Source organism: Heterodontus francisci, chromosome 2, assembly GCF_036365525.1.
Source record: "Heterodontus francisci isolate sHetFra1 chromosome 2, sHetFra1.hap1, whole genome shotgun sequence".
Taxonomy (NCBI): Eukaryota; Metazoa; Chordata; class Chondrichthyes; order Heterodontiformes; family Heterodontidae; genus Heterodontus; species Heterodontus francisci.
The window spans coordinates 48,949,225-48,971,739 of record NC_090372.1 but is presented as its reverse complement, the minus strand read 5'-3'; the positions used below and the strand labels follow the sequence as shown (position 1 = coordinate 48,971,739).

At 41.9% G+C, this 22,515-nt stretch overlaps 1 protein-coding gene across 1 annotated transcript in view; it reads right to left on the bottom strand.

Moving 5' to 3' along the window:
- The window catches only part of tmem170b (transmembrane protein 170B), a 91,667-nt gene extending 71,664 nt beyond the window's left edge, over positions 1–20,003 (bottom strand). Inside the window, exon 1 of the mRNA XM_068058168.1 lies at positions 19,621–20,003. Within this exon, the coding sequence (XP_067914269.1) occupies positions 19,621–19,777 (157 nt within the window). The 5' untranslated portion in view covers positions 19,778–20,003. The remainder of the gene's footprint in view (positions 1–19,620) is intronic.
- Positions 20,004–22,515: the final 2,512 nt, after the last annotated feature.

Sequence of the window (22,515 nt, the reverse complement as noted above, 5' to 3'; positions counted from 1 at the left end):
AGCACAAAGGAAGATGGTTGTTGGACGTCAATCATCTCAGACCCAGGACATCACTGCAGGAGTGCCTCAGGGCAGTGTCCTAGGCCCACACATCTTCAGCTGCTTCATCAATGACCTTCCCATCATCATACAGTCAGAAGTGGGGATGTTCGTTGATGGTTGCACAACGTTCAACGCCATTTGCGACTCCTCAGATACTGAAGCAGTCTGTGTCCATATGCAGAAAGACCTGGACAACATCCAGGCTTGGGCTCATAAGTGGAAGTAACGCTCGTGCCACACAAATGCCAGGCAATGACCATCTCAAACTAGAATCTAACCAACTCCCCTTGACGTTCAGTGATATTACAATTGCCAAACCCCCACTATCAACATCCTGGGGGTCGCCATTGACCAGAAACTGAACTGGATCAGCCACATAAATGCTGTGGCGACAAGAGCAGGTCAGAGGCTAGGAATCCTGCGGTGAGTAACTCACTTCCTGACTCCCCAGTGCCTGTCCACCATCCACAAGGCACAAGTCAGCAGTGTGATGGAATACTCTCCACTTGCCTGGATGTGTACTGCTCCAACAACACTCAAGTTCAACAACCTTCCAAGATAAAGCAGCCCACTTAATGGGCACCCCATCCAGCACCTTCAACATTAACTCCCTTTACCACCGACGCACAGTGGCAGCAATGTGTACCACCTACAAGATGCACTGCAGCAACGCACCAAGGCTCCTTCAACAGCGCCTTCCAAAACTGCGTCTTCTACCACCTAGCAGGACAAGGGCAGCAGATGCATGGGAACAGCACCACCCGAAAGTTCCCCTCCAAGCCACACACCATCCTGACTTGGAACTATATCGCCGTTCCTTCACTGTCGCTGGGACAAAATTCTGGAACTCCCTTCCTAACAGCATTGTCGATGTACCTACACCCCAAGGACTGCAGCAGTTCAAGGTGGCAGCTCATCACCACCTTCTCAAGGGCAATTATGGATGGGCAATAAATGCTGGCCTATCCAACGACGCCCACACCCCACAAACTAATAAGAATAGTGACCCAATAATTAGCAGGGGTGCCAAGAGAGACACAGCAGCAGATGCAAAACACAACACAAAAGATTCTTCCAATATTATAACTGAGGAGGAAGTTAAAACCCTAAGGGATTTGCATGGAGTTGAAACAAGCATAAACAGGAAATGGTAAATGTACTAAATGATTACTCCTTGGAGGTAGAGATTACTCCATGGAGGTGGAAAGATCATAAAAATACCAAACACAAATCATGCTTGCTGAGACTTTGATATTGGTAAAGTAGAGCTTTTTAATTGGTCAGGCAAATGTCTGATACAGGTGGAAATCCATCTTGAACTTGTTTTGGAGATTCATTTAAGTGTGAAATCTAAATGCATACGAATTTCTGTTTGCCTGATATAGACTGTAGATTCTCTTACCAAAGTGGGACACACCACATTTATCAAAGTGCAGAGAGCTCATGCACAGGCTGACACAAGTTAGACTTGGGAACTGCTTTCCCATCAAAACATGTGCAGAGGATTACTGGAATTTAACTAACTGAATCCTGCATGACTTAGCAGCACAGAGCACAGGTAAGCTTCCTGCTGCTCATCAATCAAGACCACAAAAAGAGGAAATAATTTAATTCCCAATTAACACTGTCTCTGCATAAATATAAATTTCACCCACCTAGACAATTATGAATGCTACTGGAGGATGGAGACAAGAGATTAAGGAAAGATGGTATTTGCTACAGGAAATTAAAGACATGAGGTAAGTGCGAGAAAAAGAGAACATGAAAGGTGCATTTATATCGCATCTTTCACAACCTTATGGCTCAAATGTAGGAAATGCACCTTTGTGCAACATCCCACAAACAGCAATGAGTTAATGACTAGATAACCTGTTTTAGTCATGTTGGTTGAGGGGATAAATACTGGCCAGGACATCAGACTCTTCTTTGAATAGTGCTATGGTATCTTTTACATCCACCAGAGAGGGAAGATGGTTTAATGTTACATCTGAAAGACAGCACCTCCAACAGTGCACCACTGTCAGTAATACATTGATGTGTTAGTTGAGATTATGTTGAAGACTCTAGAATGGAATTTGAACTCTCAATCTTCTGACTCAAGCAAAAGTAACACCCATCAAGCCAAGGAATGCATCTATTTTGGGTCAGAAACTGGAGTAAAAAATGGCATGAAGGAAAAGAATCAAAAAGGAGTTGATATGAGCGAGTACCAACAAAACAAATAGCTTGGATGCTACTCCAGGTTGGGAATCTTGCATATTATTTATGTTGATGGTAGGGAGAAGCAAATCCCCTTGAGTATAGCATAAGCATCATTGTTTACCATGCTGTGGGGGAACAGTCATCCAGTCCTCAAAAGGCAATGCAGAGTTGTTATTATAATCTGGCTGAAACTTGTTAAAAAGGCTATCTGGAGGATGACAACATTCTCAGCTGGTTCCTTTCCTTTGGGGAGACAGTTAGACCAGTCTTTCAGACCCATTCATGTTCTGATGAAGGGTCACTAGAAATGTTAACTCTGCTTCTTTCTCCACAGATGCTACCAGACCTACTGAGTATTTCCAGCATTTCTTGTTTTTATTCCATTCGAGTATCTTTAGGATCTGTCTTTCTCAACCTAAAGTTGAGAATGATCATCTGAGAAGTACGCCTGATCTTGGATGGCCCAAAAAAGGGGATAGGATGATAATCTACTACAGACCAACCCATTGGTCCTCTGTTTCAATATCTTCTTATGTGGCTCAATGTCAAACTTAGTTTGATAAAACTCTTGAAGTGCCTTGGAGTGTTTTACTATTTTAAATAAATGCAAGTTGTTGAGGAGTCTTAAAAATGAATGTGGCTATTCAGGAAACTGAGGAGCCTTGTTGTGTTTGGTGCCTATGACCAGTGACAATGATAACAGCCTAAGTGATGCAAGAGGTAAATATGGAGCCTTAAGCTAGATGCTACCACAGAGCTGTTCAATGACAGCAGAAATCCAGCTGGACACCTTTTCTTGACATCTATTTTCACTGTATATTAATGACTAGGATGAAGGAAGAGAGTTTTAAATCCAAATTTTCAGACGACACTAAAGTTGAAAGGGACAGTAAGTAGTGCAGATGAGAGCAGAAAATTGCAAAGGGACATAATCAGATTAAATGAGTGAGCAAAACTAAGGCAAATGGAGTTCAATGTGCACAAGTGTGAGGTCATCCACCTTGAACCCAAGAAAGATAAATTCAAATATCTTCTAAATAGAGAGAACTAGGAATTAGAGAAGAGTAAAAGGATTTGGGAGCCCAGGTACATAAATCATTAAAAGCTAGCCGGCAGGTACAAAAAGCAAGTTACAAAGGCTAACTGAATGCAAGCCTTTATATCAGCCGTAGCTCAGTTGGTAGCACTCTTGACCGGTCACAAGGTTGTGCGTTCAAGTCCCAGTCCAAGACACTGGATTGATAATAGGCAGATTATGCAGATTATGTGCATCATCACAGGAAGTGATGCAACATAATCTGTACAGAACTTCGTGCAGAGTTGTAGATGAAACCTTAGATGCAAGACGTATAGAATAAACTCCCAATATTTAATAAACTTTTATATAAAATTAGAACTGGTATTGTCTCGGTCTTCTGTATCGCTAACTCATGAACCCGTCTCTGCATAGCAAATACAAACAGATGAGCGAAGGGCACAGATAGGCACGTGGCAATATGATATAGCTATTACAGAAACATGGCTTAAGGAGGGACAACGTTCCTGGTTACAGGGTTTTCAGATGCGATAGCGAGGAGGATAAGAAAGGAGGGGGAGTAGCAATTTTGGTTAAAGAAACAATTACAGCTGTGAGGAGGGATGATATGTTGGAAGGTTCATCAAATGAGGCCATGTGGATTGAACTAAGGAACAAAAAAAGGGGCAATCACACTGCTGGGAGTGTACTATAGACCCCAAAACAGTCAGAGGTTGATAGGGGAGAAGATCTCTGAGCAAATCTCTGAGAAATGCAAGAACAATAGGGCAGTAATAGTAGGGGATTTTAACTACCCCAATATTAACTGGGATAGTATTAGTGTGAAAGGAATTGAGGGAGCAGAATTCTAGGAGGTGCATTCAAGAGAACATTTTTGGCCAGTATGGACCAAGTCCAACAAGAGGGGGCACAATTTTAGACTTAGTTTTAGGAAATGAAGATGGGCAGGTGGAAGGAGAGGCAGTGGGAGAGCATTTTGGTGGTAGTGATTAGAGTTCAGTCAGTTTTAACATAATAATGGAAAAGGACAAGGATAGAACAGGAGTTAGAGTTCTCAATTGGGGCAAGGCCAATTTTACTAAATTGAGGAGCAATTTAGCGAAAGTGGACTGGAAACAGCTACTTGAAGGTAAATCAGTGTCAGAGCAGTGGGAGGCATTCAAAGGGGAGATTCAAGAGGTTCAGAGTAAACATGTTCCCACAAAGAAAAAGGGTGGGACGGTCAAATCTAGAGTCCCATGGATGTCAAGGAGCCTACAGGGGAAGATAAGGCAGAAAAGGAAAGTTTATTTCAAACAGAGAACTCAATACTATAGAAAGCCGAGAGGAGTATAGAAAGTGGTGGGGTGAAATCAAAAAGGAAATTAAGAAAGCTAAGAGACTGCATGAAAGAATATTGACAAGCAAAATCAAGGTGAACCCAAAGATGTTTTGCCAATGCATTAAGAGGAAGAGGATAACTAAAGAAAGAGTAGGGTCCAAAAAGACCAAAAAGGTAACCGACGTGTAAGGGCAAAAGATATTGGTATGGTTCTTCATACTTTGCATCTGCCTTCACAAAAAGAGAGGGGGACGATGCAGATATTGTAGTTAAGAGGGGTGTGAAATATTGGATGTGATAAACATAGGGAGAGAGGAAGTATTTTTTTTTTAAGAACATTACAGCACAGTACAGGCCCTTCGGCCCTCAATGTTGCGCCGACCTGTGAAACCATCTGACCTACACTATTCCATTTTCATCCATATGTCTATCCAATGACCACTTAAATGCCCTTAATGTTGGCGATTCTACTACTGTTGCAGGCAGGGCGTTCCACGCCCCTACTACTCTGAGTAAAGAAACTACCTCTGACATCTGTCCTATATCTATCACCCCTCAATTTAAAGCTATGTCCCCTCGTGTTTGCCATCACCATCCGAGGAAAAAGACTCTCACTATCCACCCTATCTAACCCTCTGATTATCTTATATGTCTCTATTAAGTCACCTCTCCTCCTCCTTCTCTCCAACAAAAACAACCTCAAGTCCCTCAGCCTTTCCTCGTAAGACCTTCCCTCCATACCAGGCAACATCCTAGTAAATCTCCTCTGCATCCTTTCCATAGCTTCCACATCCTTCCTATAATGCGGTGACCAGAACTGCACGCAATACTCCAGGTGCGGCCTCACCAGAGTTTTGTACAGCTGCAGCATGACCTCGTGGCTCCGAAACTCGATCCCCCTACTAATAAAAGCTAACACACCATATGCCTTCTTAACAGCCCTATTAACCTGGGTAGCAACTTTCAGGGATTTATGTACCTGGACACCAAGATCTCTCTGCTCATCTACACTACCAAGAATCTTCCCATTAGCCCAGTACTCTGCATTCCTGTTACTCCTTCCAAAGTGAATCACCTCACACTTTTCCACATTAAACTCCATTTGCCATCTCTCAGCCCAGCTCTGCAGCCTACCTATGTCCCTCTGTACCCTACAACATCCTTCGGCACTATCCACAACTCCACCGACCTTAGTGTCATCCGCAAATTTACTAACCCACCCTTCTACACCCTCTTCCAGGTCATTTATAAAAATGACAAACAGCAGTGGCCCCAAAACAGATCCTTGCGGCACACCACTAATAACTAAACTCCAGGATGAACATTTGCCATCAACCACCACCCTCTGTCTTCTTTCAGCTGGCCAATTTCTGATCCAAAGCTCTAAATCACCTTCAACCCCATACTTCTGTATTTTCTGCAATAGCCTACCGTGGGGAACCTTATCAAACGCCTTACTGAAATCCATATACACCACATCCACTACTTTACCTTCATCCACCTGTTTGGTCACCTTCTCGAAAAACTCAATAAGGTTTGTGAGGCACGACCTACCCTTCACAAAACCGTGCTGACTATCGCTAATGAACTTATTCTTTTCAAGATGATTATAAATCCTATCTCTTATAACCTTTTCCAACATTTTACCCACAACCGAAGTAAGGCTCACAGGGCTATAATTACCAGGGCTGTCTCTACTCCCCTTCTTGAACAAGGGGACAACATTTGCTATCCTCCAGTCTTCCGGCACTATTCCTGTCGACAATGACGACATAAAGATCAAGGACAAAGGCTCTGCAATCTCCTCCCTGGCTTCCCAGAGAATCCTAGGATAAATCCCATCTGGCCCAGGGGACTTATCTATTTTCACACTTTCCAAAATTGCTAACACCTCCTCCTTGTGAACCTCAATCCCATCTAGCCTAGTAGTCTGAATCTCAGTATTCTCCTCGACGACATTTTCTTTCTCTACTGTAAATACTGACGAAAAATATTCATTTAACGCTTCCCCGATCTCCTCTGATTCCACACACAACTTCCCACTACTATCCTTGATTGGCCCTAATCTAACTCTAGTCATTCTTTTATTCCTGATATACCTATAGAAAGCATTAGGGTTTTCCTTGATCCTATCCGCCAATGACTTCTCGTGTCCTCTCCTTGCTCTTCTTAGCTCTCCCTTTAGATCCTTCCTGGCTGGATTAGGCGGGACTTCCAATCATGCCAATCAGCGGGCTGGCAACTGTTAGTCTCAGCAGCCCCCCCCAGGAGCTGTGCCCACTGCTGGGACTACAACCCAGCTTCCACATGAAGAGGAAGGATGGCCGGAAAAAGGTAGGTTTTAAGGCCTTGCGGGGGGGTGATCAGCCGTGTTCTGGCAAGGCAAGGCCGGGGGGGGGGTGGGCAGATGTCATGTTGGGCATCAGGGGTGGCCCCCCCCTCCCCAGGCTGTCAAAAAGCCACCTACTTTTGTCAGGCAGCTTTTCTCATGCTTGGGCCCGCCTGCCAAAGTTAAAATGCGCCTGGCGGCACGCTGAGGCCCTTAAGTAGCTGTTAATTGGTCACTTAAGGGCTTTGATTGGCCTGGGGCGGGCATGCAGTTTCTCACTGCCACCCTGCGTAAAATGGTGGAGGAGGCGGCAGCAGTTCGGGAAGGGTCACCCGCCCGCCCTGAGCCTCCCAGCCTGCCCTTTGGAGTGGGGGCGGGGGCAAACTTCCCGCCAGAGTGTTTATAATGCAGAAAGATTGGACACTTGCAGTCAGTGTGTTGCAGTAAAGAAAAAAAGCACTGAATACAATTGAAGGGAAATCCCAAGAAAGCAAAAAAGTTAGTGAAATACATGATATCCAAAGCGTGGAAATACCATTTTTTTGGGTGAAATCCAGAAAACAAGCAAGTTGCTGGATGGCAGAAATTCTTGTGGAAGGAAACAAGACTAATTTTAAACTGGGCACAGGAGCTGCAGTCTCGGTACTAATCACTGGCTGAAAAAACATTTTCAAACCAACAGGTAAAAAATTGTATAGGCCTGGATGCATCGAGTTGAAGGTAATGGGAGAGTGAAAGACAACACAGTTACCAAGGAAAGGAATTTTCTGCGACCTTATATCCAATTAAAAATCAAAGTTGTTCCCTCCATGTTGGAAGGTTTGCCTAGACTTCCAACTCTATATAGAGTGTAAGAGCTCAATTGTAAGGAAGACCAGCCCAGAAATTTGAGAGCTGACTTTCCAACATATTTAGAGGACCGGCAAAGTTTAAAAAATGGCATACCATATTACTCTTAAGGAAGGAAGCAGAGTCAGTATGTTTTTATACACCTAGGATGTATACATCTGGTATCCTTGTATACATCGAGTATCCACTTCTAGAAAAAGTGAAAAACGAGATTGAATTAATGACAAAACAAGGAGTCATTTCACTTGTAACAAAACCTACAGGATGATGCTCAGCTATGGTTCCAGTGAAGAAACTCAACAGTTCAATTAGAATTCGTGTTGACTTTACACAACTGAATAAGGCAATGGAAAGAGAAATACATACAATGGCATCAGTAGTTTGGCAAAACTAGGGAGAAGCTCAATCTTTACCAATATGGAATCAAACAATGGGTTTTGGCAATTTAGCTTCTAACAACATTTATAACACCATTTGGAAGATTCTGTTTTAACCGATTACCATTTAGAATATCAGCGCCAGAGATCTTTCAAAAGACAATGGTGAGGATTCTGGAAGGATTGGAAAGAATTATTTGCCATATGGATGACGTCCTAATCCATGGAGCCAATCATAAAGAACGTGATGGGAAAGTGAAAGCAGTACTATGAAGTTTGGAAGAAGCAGTTTTCACACTGAACGAAAAATGTGTTTTTTTGCAGCCAATAGTAAAGTTTCTTGGACTTATAATAGATGGGTCTGGTGTTAGAGCAGATCCACAAAAGACAAAAGGTGATCAAGGAATTCCCAGTGTCTAAACAATGTAACAGAGCTTCAGGGAATTATGCGAATGGTGAATCAAGTAGGAAAATTTCTACCCAACTTAGCCATGATCAATGAGCCGTTACGTCAGTTGTTGAAACGCAACAACGTTTGGTGTTGGAAAGAAGCCCAACAGGAATCATTCGAGAAAATCAAGGATATGTTAAAATCACTGAATGTGTTAGCTCATTACGACCTGGAGCTATTTACCATCATCGCTGCAGATGCTTCATCTACAGGATTGGGAGCAGTCCTATTTCAAGTGCAGACAGTTGGAAGATGTAGAACAGTATATTACGCTTCTCGTTCGCTAACTAAGATGGAAGAGCAATACACAGTAACAGAAATAGAAGTTTTAGCAGCTACATAGGCTTGTGAAAGAATTCTCAGATTACGTCCTAGGACATCACTTCAAATTAGTAACAGACCATAACCCACTCATTACTCTATTAAACTCAAAAGACTTAGCAAAAATGCCTCCAGGAGTACAGAGGTTTAGGTCAAAAATGATGAGATTTGATGCAAAGACTGAGTACATTCCAGGAAAACAACAGATCACAGCAGATGCTTGATCAGTTATTTCAGCAACAAGACCAGATAAAGGAGATATTTTGCTTCTTGAAGTAGAAACTTTTGCTTCAACAATGATAACAACTCTACCTGCAACAGCTCAGAAACTGACTGAGCTCAGGAATGTGCAGTAAACAGATGGAGTATGTGCGAAAATCAGGGAATATTGCTTGAACGGATGGCTCGGGTACATACCACATAACCCTGTTCTAAGACAGTATTACGAACAGAGGGGTCATCTAAGTATACTTAATCATTTACTGATCTACTATGGCCATGTGAGCCGCATGGAAGATGGCAGGATCCCCAAAGACACATTGTACAGCGAGCTCGCCACTGGTATCAGACCCACCGGCCGTCCATGTCTCCGTTATAAAGACGTCTGCAAACGCGACATGAAATCGTGTGACATTGATCACAAGTCGTGGGAGTCAGTTGCCAGCATTCGCCAGAGCTGGCGGGCAGCCATAAAGACAGGGCTAAATTGTGGCGAGTCGAAGAGACTTAGTAGTTGGCAGGAAAAAAGACAGAGGCGCAAGGGGAGAGCCAACTGTGCAACAGCCCCGACAAACAAATTTCTCTGCAGCACCTGTGGAAGAGCCTGTCACTCCAGAATTGGCCTTTATAGCCACTCCAGGCGCTGCTTCACAAACCACTGACCACCTCCAGGCGCGTATCCATTGTCTCTCGAGATAAGGAGGCCCAAAGAAGATCTACTATGAGAGATTAGTTATCCCTAAAGTCTTGAGGTTAGACATCTTGGAGAGATTGCACCAAGGTCATCTGGGTGTTACAAAATGTCGAGCCAGAGCAAGACAGTCAGTACGATGGCCTGGCATATTGGAAGAAATTTAAGTAATGATATCTAGATGCATCACGTGTGCTATCAATCGTCAGCAGACAAAAGAAACCACTCATGTCATCTTCTTTTCCATCTAGACCATGGGAACGTCTAAGAATGGACTTTCTTGAACAAAGAGGTAAAATGCTCAAGGTCAATTATTATTCTAGGTTGATTGAAGTTAAACAAGTACAAGGTCAAAGTTCAGAAGCTGTAATCACATTCTTGAGACACATTTTTGCAACACATGGAATTCCAGACATAGTAATATCTGACGGGCTGCAATTTTCAAATGAATGCTTCAGAGAGTTTACAGAAATATACAGACGTGTCCAAATCACTAGTTTGCCAAGGTACCTCAAGCTAAAGGTGAAGCAGAGAAAAGGAGCACATACTGTGAAGGCATTGTTGAAAAAGAAGCACTTCTAAGTTATCAATCGACAGCACTTCAGGAATGGTTTAACCCCATGCGAATTGTTAATGGGATGATGATTGAAAACTCAACTTCCTACACTCACAAGCCTTGGAGAAAAATAAGGGAGAGAGAGAGGATAGTGATTGGTCAAATCAATCAGAAAATTATGACAGATGTCAGAACAAGAAACTTATCAGACAGCCAACCAGGGCCATCAGTTTGGATTCAATACCAAAATCGGTATGGAGAAGGGGTCAAACAATTGCCACATCCACTATTGTACATCATCCAAACTGACCAAGGAATCATAAGAAGAAACAAAGGGTCATGGTGGCGATACCAAAGAAGCAGCAAATACAGAAGAACCAATCATCTCAAAGATCTGATGAACCAGTGATGCTACAATCATCCATCAACCTACAGGATAACCCAAATGAAGAATGAGTCATCCAACAATTTTAGTCAAGCACTGCAGAGTCAGAAGGAGGAACTAGAAGACTCAAAACCTCAAACCCTTTCTAAAAGAACTTATTACGGCAGACTTGGGAAAATGCCAGTGATTATTAATCTGAAAAGAGAAGTCAGAGACTGGTGTGTGGGGTGGGGTGGGGTGCAAGGAGGAGTAGATGTAGTACAAATGCAATATAGTGGACATTGGGTTGTTACTGGGCCGATTATGTAAATAGACAGTGGAACTCCATCCTCCAAAATGCTGCATATTTTGAGTCAATTGGAACTTTCAAGGTAAGGACATCAAAGGATATGGTGCAAATCAGCAGAGATCTAAAGGAATGCCCAGCAACCTTGAGGGGCTGAATGGCCTACTTTTAAATCTAATGAGAATGACAGTAAGCACCAGAGTACGTGGGATTGGGGAGGTTGGAGAAACTGGAAGCACCAGAGCAACACACAGTAAGCACTATACACAAAAGCAAGAGATTTGGCTGTACAACACCTTATTACATCTCCCAGATATCTCAATGCACCTTACATGCAAGTGAACTATGAAATACAGTAGATATAAATGTAAGCAAACAGTGAAACTATTCTGCACAGAGCAAGAGCCCCCAAAACAGCAACAAGTTGATTGAGCAATCTACTTTTAATGGTGTTGGGTGGACGTCAGCCAGGACATTGGATTTAAAATGACAACCAAGGTTGAATTTCCATTACAGAGTCTCCAACAGTTAGAAAACCGCTTTGAAAAAAATGTTGTTCTATTTTGCTAGGGTTGTCAGCACAAGCCCTTAAAATACACACATTTTTAAAAAAAAAGACCCAGCAGAAATCCCCATGCTGTGATCTGATGTTTTAGCCTTATAGGCTGCTTACTTTCTCATATAAATTGAGCTATATGTAGATTTTTATTGGTAAGAATGTTCAATTTCAGACAGGAATTACCGGAGATTGACACTTTCCAATTAAAATCTCTGGTTCCAAAATTAGATTTTCAGCACTTCTAACCAATTCTGCAACTATACTTATGTCAGTAAACTTTTTACCAAAAATAAAACAAGCACCATTTTAATTGTAACTCAAAGTTTCCAAGCTCACAAACCTCAACATACCAGCACTGTCCGTTACGTGAATATTGTACACCTCTGAACGACATTGCACTTTTCCTTGTTTGCAGGCACATAACTAATACCACCTAAGCACAGACCAGAAACAATAAAAACTTCCTTAGGGTTTCCTCTAAGTCTTTTGCTTCTCTTCCCCCCACAAGCCCATACTTTGAGCACACAAAGTAGGAAGAAAACAAGGATGCATTTATCAGTTGTGGACAACAAACTATGAGCCAGAAATTGCTATTAAGTCGCATTATTAGAATGACACACCAATGAATCTCACCGGTATTCGTTTGAATAAAATCTAGGAATTTATGATGTAGAAGATATGCTACGAGTTCAGAGTCTCTGCAAGTTGCCAGATGATTTGTGCTGCTTCACTGTCAGCCTTGCCAAAGGTGATAAGGTTTGTTCTCAATGTGAGGCGCCCCATTGAACTCAATGGTGATTGTGCAGGATTTACCCTGTTATTACAAATTATTTCCACCACAGCCATTTAGGTCTGGTAATTAATGTCATAGAGAACCCTGTCCATGTTGTCATTTATGGTTTTAACATGACACTGGAAATTAGAGGCCCGTGGAGGGACCAATTCAGCTCCGGAGCATCACTTCAGCCAGAAGTGAATTGTTCCTAGATTCTTAAATCTTTCTAAAATAAAAACAGAAAGTGCTGGAAATACTCAGCAGGTCAGGCAGCATCTGTGGAGAGAGAGGCAGAGTTAACATTTCAGGTCTGTGACCTTTCGTCTTTCTGTTTTTATTTCAGATTTCCAGCATCTGCAGTATTTTGCTTTTATTTTAGTGCTTAATTCTAATTCGTCTTAGCAACGCTTTTGTGTCAGTCTTACCATTCACACTCCAGTTAGCATCTGAAGGCAATAATTTTCAGGATACAAAGCTATTTCAACAGTCAAGAAAGGACCACAAATTCTAATGCAAATTAGATAGAGTTCTTTCAGAAAATAAAATTTAGGGATACAGTATGCAAGTAATTTGGTGACATGACATGTTAAGTGTAACATGCTTGGAGAGGTAAGATATAATTTTGGGCCTTTGGTTCTCAAAGCCTTCCGCCACTGGGGTCTTCCTCATATCTAGGTCTGCTGCAAAGACTACTTCATAAAATCATAGAAACATACAGCCAAAGGAGGAAGCCATTTAGCCCATCATGCCTGTACTAGCTCTTTGAAAGAACAGTCATGTCTCTCATCCCCTGCTTTTTGTCCATAACCCTGTTAGGTTCCTCATCCTCAAGTACTTATCCAACTTATTTATAAAAATCAGCTTCCACCATCTTTGAGGTAAAACATAGCAGATCCCAACGAATCTGAGCGAAATAAAAATCTCCCCTCCAAACCTTTCACCAATGATTTTGAATCTAGACCTTTGCTTACTGATTTACGCCTACAGCATAGTTTTTCCACTATCTACTCTATCAAAGCCTCTCATTGTCTTGAAAAACTATTAGGTCATCTCTTAACCTGCTGTTCCAAGGAGAACAGTCATAACTTTTCCAACCTTTCCTCATAATTGTAGACCCTTATCCTTGGCAACATCCTGGTAAACCTCCTCTGTACCCCAAGGCCTTTACATCATTCCTTAAATTATGGTCTCCAGAATGGTCTACAATACTCTGGCTGAGGCGTAATGGAGTGAATTATAAAGTTCTGGTATATATCTTTGCTTTTATATTCCATTCCTCAACTAATAAACCCATGTAAAAAAGACTTGAATTTATATAGTGCCTTTCACGACCACCAGACACCCCAAAGCACTTTACAGCCAATGAAGTACAGTTTTTGAATGCAATGTAGGAAACATGGCAGCCAATTTGTGCACAGCAAGCTCCCACAACAGCAATGTCATAATAACCAGATGACCTGTTTCTATCATGTTAATTGAGGGATAAATATTGGCCAGGACACCAGATTTAATTCCCCTTGATCATCTTCGAAATAATGCCATGGGATTTTGTACATCCACTTGAGACAGCAGGTCTAGGTTTAACGCCGCAAAGTAAAACAGTACCTCCAGCAGCGCAGCACTCCCTCAGTACTGCGGCACTCCCTCAGTACTGTACTGGAGCGTCAGCCTTGAATTTTGTGCTCAAGTCCTGGAGTGCAACTTGAACCGCGAAACGTGTGGTTCAGAGGTGAAAGTACTACTAACTGAGCCACGTTTGACACATTTGTGTTTTTTCAAAAACCACCTTGTTATTATATTACCTTGCCATCTTTAAGGATGCGTGTATATGGACACCAAGGTCTCAGCTCACCTACACTTTTCAAAATCGTGCTATTTATGACATACTGTCTTTGCATATTAGTCCTCCCAAAGTACATCACTACACACTTCTCATTGATCTCTATCTGCCATGCTTCTGCCCATTTCACCATCCTGTCTATGGCATCCTAAAATCTACAACTATCCTCATCACTATCTACTTCTCCAAGTTTCATAGCATCTGCAAACTTTATAATACTGCTCTCCACACTGAAATCTATATTCTTTTCAATTTTTATAAATGACAATGGACCCAAAGCTGACCTTTTGTTGTGGGGGGTGGGGGGGGGGTGGAATGGGAAGAGGGAGAATCACCATTGCAAACCACCTCCCAGTGTGAAAAATATCAATTCACCACCCTTAGCATCTTGTTACTGAACCAATTCTGTATTCATACTGCCACTTTCCCTTTAATTCCATGGCTTCCATCTTCTTAATTAGTCTGCTGGGTGGCACTTTTGTCACATGCCTTCCTAATTCCATATGTACATCTACTGCACTACCTTGATCAGCCTTCTCTGTTACCTCAAAAAAATTCAATCACATTAGTCAGACACGATTTGCATTTAACCAATCCATGCTGGCTCTCCTTAATTAACCCATGCCGTTTCATTTGAAAATTTATTTTGTCCTTTGACAGAATTATTGATATGGTTAGTATTGTATCACGTGATTACCATAATGATAGAAGGCAAGCTAGATGGATTTTTTCACTTAGTAAATCCTACGCTCCTCTGAAGGTAGTGCAATGGCATATCCACTGGATGCTCCACTGTGCCTGATCATGATAGGCAGGGCAGCTGGTTCTATACATTATAGCTCAAGAATATTTGTACATTTCACTACACTACCCTACCATTCACTCATTAACTTCTGAAGGACCCGTGCAACAATTCGCAATACAACTGGGTTACTGTCCTCTTCTTCTGCTTGTTTTATTTAAAATCCTGTCCTTTTCTCTCTCTTGACCCAACATTAGTTAGGCCACAACTTGAGTACTGTGTGCAGTTCTGGTCACCTCAATACAGAAAGGATGTAATAAAAGCATGATGAAAGGTCACAGACCTGAAATGTTAATTCTGCTTCTCTCTCCACAGATGCTGCTGGACCTGCTCAGTATTTCCAGCACTTTGTTTTTATTAGAAAAGGATGTAATTGCACTAGAGAGGATACAGAGAATATTTACAAGGATGTTGCCAGGAGTGGAAAATTGCAGCTGTGAGGAAAGATTGGATAGGCTGGTGTTGTTCTCCTTGGAACAGAGGAGGCTGAGGAGTGATTCAATTAAGATGAACAAAATTGTGAAGAACCTGGATAAAGTGGATGAGAAGGGCCTATTCATCTTACTAGAAAGGTCAGTGACTAGGGGGCATAGAATTAAAGTGATTGTTAGAAGGATTAGCAGGGAGATGAGGAAAGTTGTTTTTCACCCACAGGGTGGAGGAGGTCTGGAACTCGCTGCTTGAAAGGGTGGGAGAGGCAGAAACCCTCATCCCATTTAAAAAGGTGCCTGGATGTGCACCTGAAGTGCTGTAACCTACAGGACTATGGACCAAATGCTGAAAAGTGGGATTAGGCTAGTTGTTTTCCCGGCTGCGCAGACACTATGGGCCAAGTGACCTCTTTCTGTGCCATACAGTATGATTCTATGAACCTCTTTCTGTCTCTAATTCATGATATTCTCTTCTCCATCTTCTGCTGTTTTTTTTGTCTATCTTTTTCTTTTATTAATTAATGAGATAAGCCATTGGGCACAACATTCGAGGTCCCAGAACATGGCATTGACATCACAGTGCTGTTATTGGATTACCATAATTTGCAATATGAAGTCAATAGTGAGCAAATAAAAGTCCAATTAACCTGGTTTGCCAGCAAAACGCTGATTGCAGCAATTTCTGGCCCTACATCTACCAATTTTGATTGTAATACACTGAAGTATTGATGATCTTTTATTTATTGGGGGTGGGGGAGCGGAGGGAAAGGATGGTGGTAACAAAGAGGAGTGTTTACTTAACAGGAATATAATTAAATCCAAAGTATCTGGTTATTTAAAAAGTGAACTGGACAATAACTATTACATTCAATAGTGTCATAAAATATATTTCACAGATCTTTTTGAACCTCAACCATAATATTACTGTTAAAAGGACCCTCCCCTTTAATCTTTCCCCATTTAACAATCCCTTCCTAATACGGATAAATACTTATACGAGAAAACAATTGCAGGGATATGAGGAAGAGCAGGGGAGTGTGACTAATTGGATTGCTCTTCAAAAGAACCAGCACAGACTCAATGGGCCAAATTCTCAGGAATTGTGGATGTTTAGATATTCATTATCAAGTTTGGAATCATTTAATTTCCCCCTTCCCCCACACCATAAAGTAACTTCTTCCCAAACTAAGTTTAACACCGGGTCGCTGTATATAGCTAGACAGATAGTTGCAAAAGCAACCTTAGTTGATTAACCCTCTAATTGATGCAGGGGAATAGCATTATAATTTATTTTTTTAAAAAGCTCATTTTAACTAGTCACAAACAAGAGCACAAGAAAGTAGATAAGCTATGATGTCACAACTGCTCACACTTATGCTTCAAGCACAAATTTTAAAACACAACGAAAATGGAACCCAAGCTTTTGGTTACTCCCAATATCTCCTTCTTTTGCTCAATGCCCATTCTTTGATTATCTCTCTGTAAACTGCTTTGGGATGTTTTCTATGTTAAAAGTACTGTATTGATACAAGTTGAAGAACAAAATCAGTCTATAATCTCTATCTGCAATTGTTCTTTGGTGCTGCACTTTTAAGAGAAATAGATACGCTTAAGAGCAAAGGGTTCTTCAAAAAGAATGAGGACACTGAACTATAGGTCGTTAGTTCATGTACAATATCTAGGAGGCACAAATACTCCACTGTACACCAATACTATGTTAAGGGAATTGTTGGCATCTGAAAGGGCAGGGGGAAGTATCAAAGTCAACAAAACACTCTTGTTTTTGGTGACCAAATCTAACGAGAGATCGTCACTGGGACTGAACAGCTTTTTGTACATGGGGAAATACAATGCTGTGATGGCCCTTTCAAGGCATAATGTGGAAATGAAACAAGCTGCAATTCATCAAATGAAATCCTGCAAGATAAAGCTACAACAGGTCAGTATTACAACAGAGATTAAGCTGCTTTAAAACAACCAGGATTCCATTGTGTCTTTCCATCATTTAAAAAAAAAATTCTATTTAGCACAACCCCTCCCCCACAAATGATGCAGTTGTGTTTTTTTGCCAACGTGTATTCTATTTATAACATGGAAGGTGCAGTATTCCTTGTGTCAGTAAAATAAATCTCTATGATCACGTCTGGTCTAATCATGTGGAACATAACCAGCGACCAAACACCGGCTGCTCTCAAGATATTTGCAAAGAAAACATACAAACAAAAATAGAAAGTAGAGTAAATTCTGCAACACTTTACAAGGCAGCAACGCATTTTGGTGTCTGAGATGATATCCATAAGTCATTCTCACTCCTGTGTTTTGTAACAAATTCTCAACCTTCAATAAAACTTGCATTTATATAGTATGGTTAACTTAAATCATCCCAAGGTGTTTAACAGGAGTGTTATCAAACAAAATTTAACACTGAGGAGATATATTAGGATAGATGGTGGCCAAAATATTGGACAAAGGGATAAGTTTTAAAGATTGGGGGGGGGGGGGGAAAGAGAGAGAGAGAGAGAGGTAGAGGCACTCAGGGACAGAATTCTAGAGCTTAGGGCCCAGGCTGCCGAAGGCACGGCTGCCAATGGTGTCACTTTCATGTAACACACATGTGCATTGCGCTATTAGCGTTGCCCAGTAAAAATTGCTGACTAGCCACAGATGTTTCACCACATGCCCAAATTTTAGCGGAAAGCACAATACATGGAAATGTACATCACGTGAATTTTACTCAAACATCTACTGCCATCCTGAAACGAAGGATTTGAAACAGTGATCAAAAACACGTCACCCTGCTTTTCATCTCACTTTTTTAAAAACCAAAATACAGTTCGAGGTATATATGCATATACCCTGCAAGTACGTACAGATCACATGCGCATAAAATAAAAGCAAAATACTGCGGATGCTGGAAATCTGAAATAAAAACAAGAAATGCTGGAAATACTCAGCAGGTCTGGCAGCATCTGTGGAAAGAGAAGCAGAGTTAACGTTTCGGGTCAGTGACCCTTCTTCTCTTTCCACAGATGCTGCCAGACCTGCTGAGTATTTCCAGCATTTCTTGCTTTTATTTCAGATCACATGCGCAATGTCTATTACTCTTTTCATCATGAATAGACACATCCGGATTCCAATTTAGCCGCGTGAATGGAATGTATTGAACAACATTTCTAATTTACTACAATACATCAAATTCCATTCTACCTTGCCGCAGAGTCTAAGAAAATTCAAAGTAAACTTGCAATTAAAGTTATTTTAAACCTGTAAAATACAACAGAAAGATTTCTCTTCAGGTCTTGAACAGACCAACCTCTGCCTGACCCATCTCAAAGCACTCTACATAGCGCAAGTGGTTGCTAAATGGCATCTGATTATAGTAGTCAATCTGACTACTATTGTATGCGATACTGTCATTTGCCAGGGACAAAGAACAATCCCACTGGCAGATTGGTAACGATTTATAATTCATGTGACAGTGTCTTATTTCCCTACCCCTTACTCTGTAGGTAATGTAATTAACTCTTTATTCAGTATTGCTCAACACATTACCGTTCTTATACGGGAAAGTTTTTTTAAAAATATACTGAGAAAGTCTTTCCCCTCCGATGTAACGACAGTGTACTCAACAATGATCGTTTTATTTCCCCCCAATTGATGTGAGAAATATTAAAACAATACGTATTTCCTCCATTTCAAAAATGTCGATTTTTAACCTGGTTGCACAATTAACCTCAAGTAACCTTGCCTCCTAAATCGGTAATGTTAGTTTTAATGCATCAGAAGGTTCGTTTCCCCTCCGGGTTTTATCCCACTGCGGCCCTCAGCTTTCCAAGTCACAACTCGAAATAATTGTTACATTGAATTGCTACATAATGTAACAGACAGACAGCTCACAACTCGGGCTGCGGAGGAACTCTTCCTGCTGTGACTGAACCAGGTATTCGGGGGACTGACCAGCCTTCTCGTACTGTTCTGGGATCTCAGGAGAATCTTTCCAATGCCTTCACTTGAATTCGCGGCCTGGATCAACCTCAGCCTCCCGCTTTCCAGCGGCTGCAATCACTTCACTTCAGTCCCCACACCCCCATAATCAATGCATCCCCTACAGCTGCCCCTCTCCTCGCCCTCCCTATGTCTCTGTTTACCTGTGAAGTGCCGCAGGGTACCGTGCGCCCATAGGCTCAACACTTGCTGCACCGTCAGGTTGATGGAATAGTCGCCGGCGGCCATGGCTGAACGGCCCGCTTGCTTCTTCTGTTGTTGCTGCTGCTGAGGGACGCTTTTACTCGAGACGGCCGGCATTGGGATGCAGGATATGGGGAGACTACTACTGCCGCCTGCCTGCCGCGGCGCACAGCCAGGACCGAGGCGAAGCGGTGAACAGCAGAGCCGAACGAGCTCACCCTTAAAGGCAGCACCCTCACGCTCTCATATATTTATCTGTCAGCCAGCGTCGCAAATGGGTGCTGAAGGCATTGCAGTGTCACATTAGACGGCCTATTCGAAGGAACTCCCTATCCCTCCAATAGCAAGGCATACGCCTTTAAGAGAAAGCAAACACACTTAAAGGGGATTACAGTCTCAAAAGAAAAAAAATCTCACTGCCACTTCCACAATTTCTCAATACACTCTCTTAAAGTCAAGCGCTTTTGCAACAGGACTTTGAAGGAAATACAGAGTAAGGCTACGAGGATATGTGGGATGAGAAAACATATCCAATTTACTTAATCGTGCAGTGCAGTAAATGTCCTCTCAGAAACGAAGGGAAGTACAGAACTCGAGAAAAAGTCTCCCTGTAGCCCATATGCCTGTTTCTAAAACTAACACCTATAATCACCTCAAATCTCCCTCTATTGTCTGCCTGGGGAGTCCTTTCCATATATTCACAACCTTCTAAATCTAAACTCTCTGTACACCTCCCCCTTTCTAAGCTTGAACCCGTCTTCCCTAGTCTTCCAGTCTTCAACAATCTCAAGGAAATTAGCAAAGTTCAAGTTGTCGCTTCCCTGAAGGATCTTGAATACTTGAGTGATGCTCCCCTAAGTTTTCTATTCTCCAGAGTAAATAAACCTAGACTCTTCAACCTCTCATAGCTCAGCTATCGTCAGCTGCTTGATTGCCTTTTTCTGCACAGCCTGGATATCTTTGCTGTCGTATAGCAACCAGAATTCCAAACAGCACTCTAGATGTGACCATATACAAATATCAGTTCTTTAGCTACACCTCCCAAGGTTCTGCTAACTTTCCTTACTGTCACTACTCGGCACACTGTTAGTTTCAATGTGCCAATACCCACAAATCCCCGTCCTGTGTTGTACCCTATATCCTATTATCTATTTAGTTTTTAATCCCTTTGTTTATTTCCCTTCCCTGGTCACTCTTGTCCATATTAAATGCTGGCTGCAACTGATAAGTCTACCTTCCCAAACTATCCAGCTCCCTCAGTATTTATTTTTATTTATTTATTTAGAGATACAGCACTGAAACAGGCCCTTCAGCCCACTGAGTCTGTGCCGACCATCAACCACCCATTTATACTAATCCTACACTAATCCCATATTCCTACCACATCCCCAACTTCTCTATATTCCCCTACCACCTACCTATACAAGGGGCAATTTATAATGGCCAATTTACCTATCAACCTGCAAGCCTTTAGCTGTAGGAGGAAACCGAAGCACCTGGCGAAAACCCACACGGTTCACAGGGAGAACTTGCAAACTCCACACAGGCAGTACCCAGAATTGAACCCGGGTCGCTGGAGCTGCGAGGCTAACCACTGCCGTATTTTTATTTGTATTGTTTAATCTCCTATCCTCAACCTGATGCTATTTACAAACTTGCAGGCCCCGAATTTAATGATGGGGGAGCAGATAGCATGAGCCGCGAAGCGGGTGGCAAGGTAGTGGACACTTCAGGAGACAAGATAAATGAGGAAATAGTTATTCGTTTACATCAATCTGAGGACTGCAGGGCAAAGAGATGATGGAAGGAAGCAAGAAGTTCCACTTATGAGGTTCTGAAGAATAATGATTAGCGGGTACAATGTCTTTATTTCAAACCAGAGTGAATGCAAAAGGAAGAAGGGGTTTAGGAGGAGCAAAAAGGAAAGTTCAGATTAGCACAGACTATTAGAGTATTGATAAAATTAGGAGACAAGGCTCTTCTAATATGTTTTTTCATGGAAATGAAAATTGGGAGAGATGTATAACGGGCGGCTGAGTCAATATCACCCGCTTTACACTATCAACCAAAAGTCAAAAGTATCCTCCAGATATCCTGGAGTCTTGAATATATAGAAATATGATATGATTGATACTGGATTCTGTAATTTTCCATTCAGTTTTTACAATTTGCTTTTTTATTTATTTATTTATTTTACTTATTTAGAGATACAGCACTGAAACAGGCCCTTCGGCCCACCGAGTCTGTGCCGACCATCAACCACCCATTTATACTAATCCTACACTAATCCCATATTCCTACCACATCCCCACCTTCCCTATATTCCCCTACCACCTACCTATACTAGGGGAAATTTATAATGGCCAATTTACCTATCAACCTGCAAGTCTTTGACTGTGGGAGGAAACCAGAGCACCAGACGAAAACCCACGCGGTCACAGAGAGAACTTGCAAACTCCACACAGGCAGTACCCAGAATTGAACCCGAGCCGCTGGAGCTGTGAGGCTGCTGTGCTAACCACTGCGCCACTGTGCCGCCCAACTGCGCCATATTAAAACAGTGAAAACTGTTATATAACTATGCCGCAGGATCAAAGACAGATCTTAATATGGTATTTGATTTCAGCAGTAGTTCATCACAGATGAACGACCTTTCAATTCCATTCTTAATTTCTCTGTCCCTTACAATCTGTTCAGGTAGATTTTTCCAATAAGCAGGGTTATGATTATCAAGTGACCATCTTTACTTCCCATAATGCATAAGATAATACTTTCAATCCCTTGCCTTTCATTTGAGGATTATATACCACTACTGAAAAACATCTAAACACTGAGATAAAGCCTTATGGACTAAA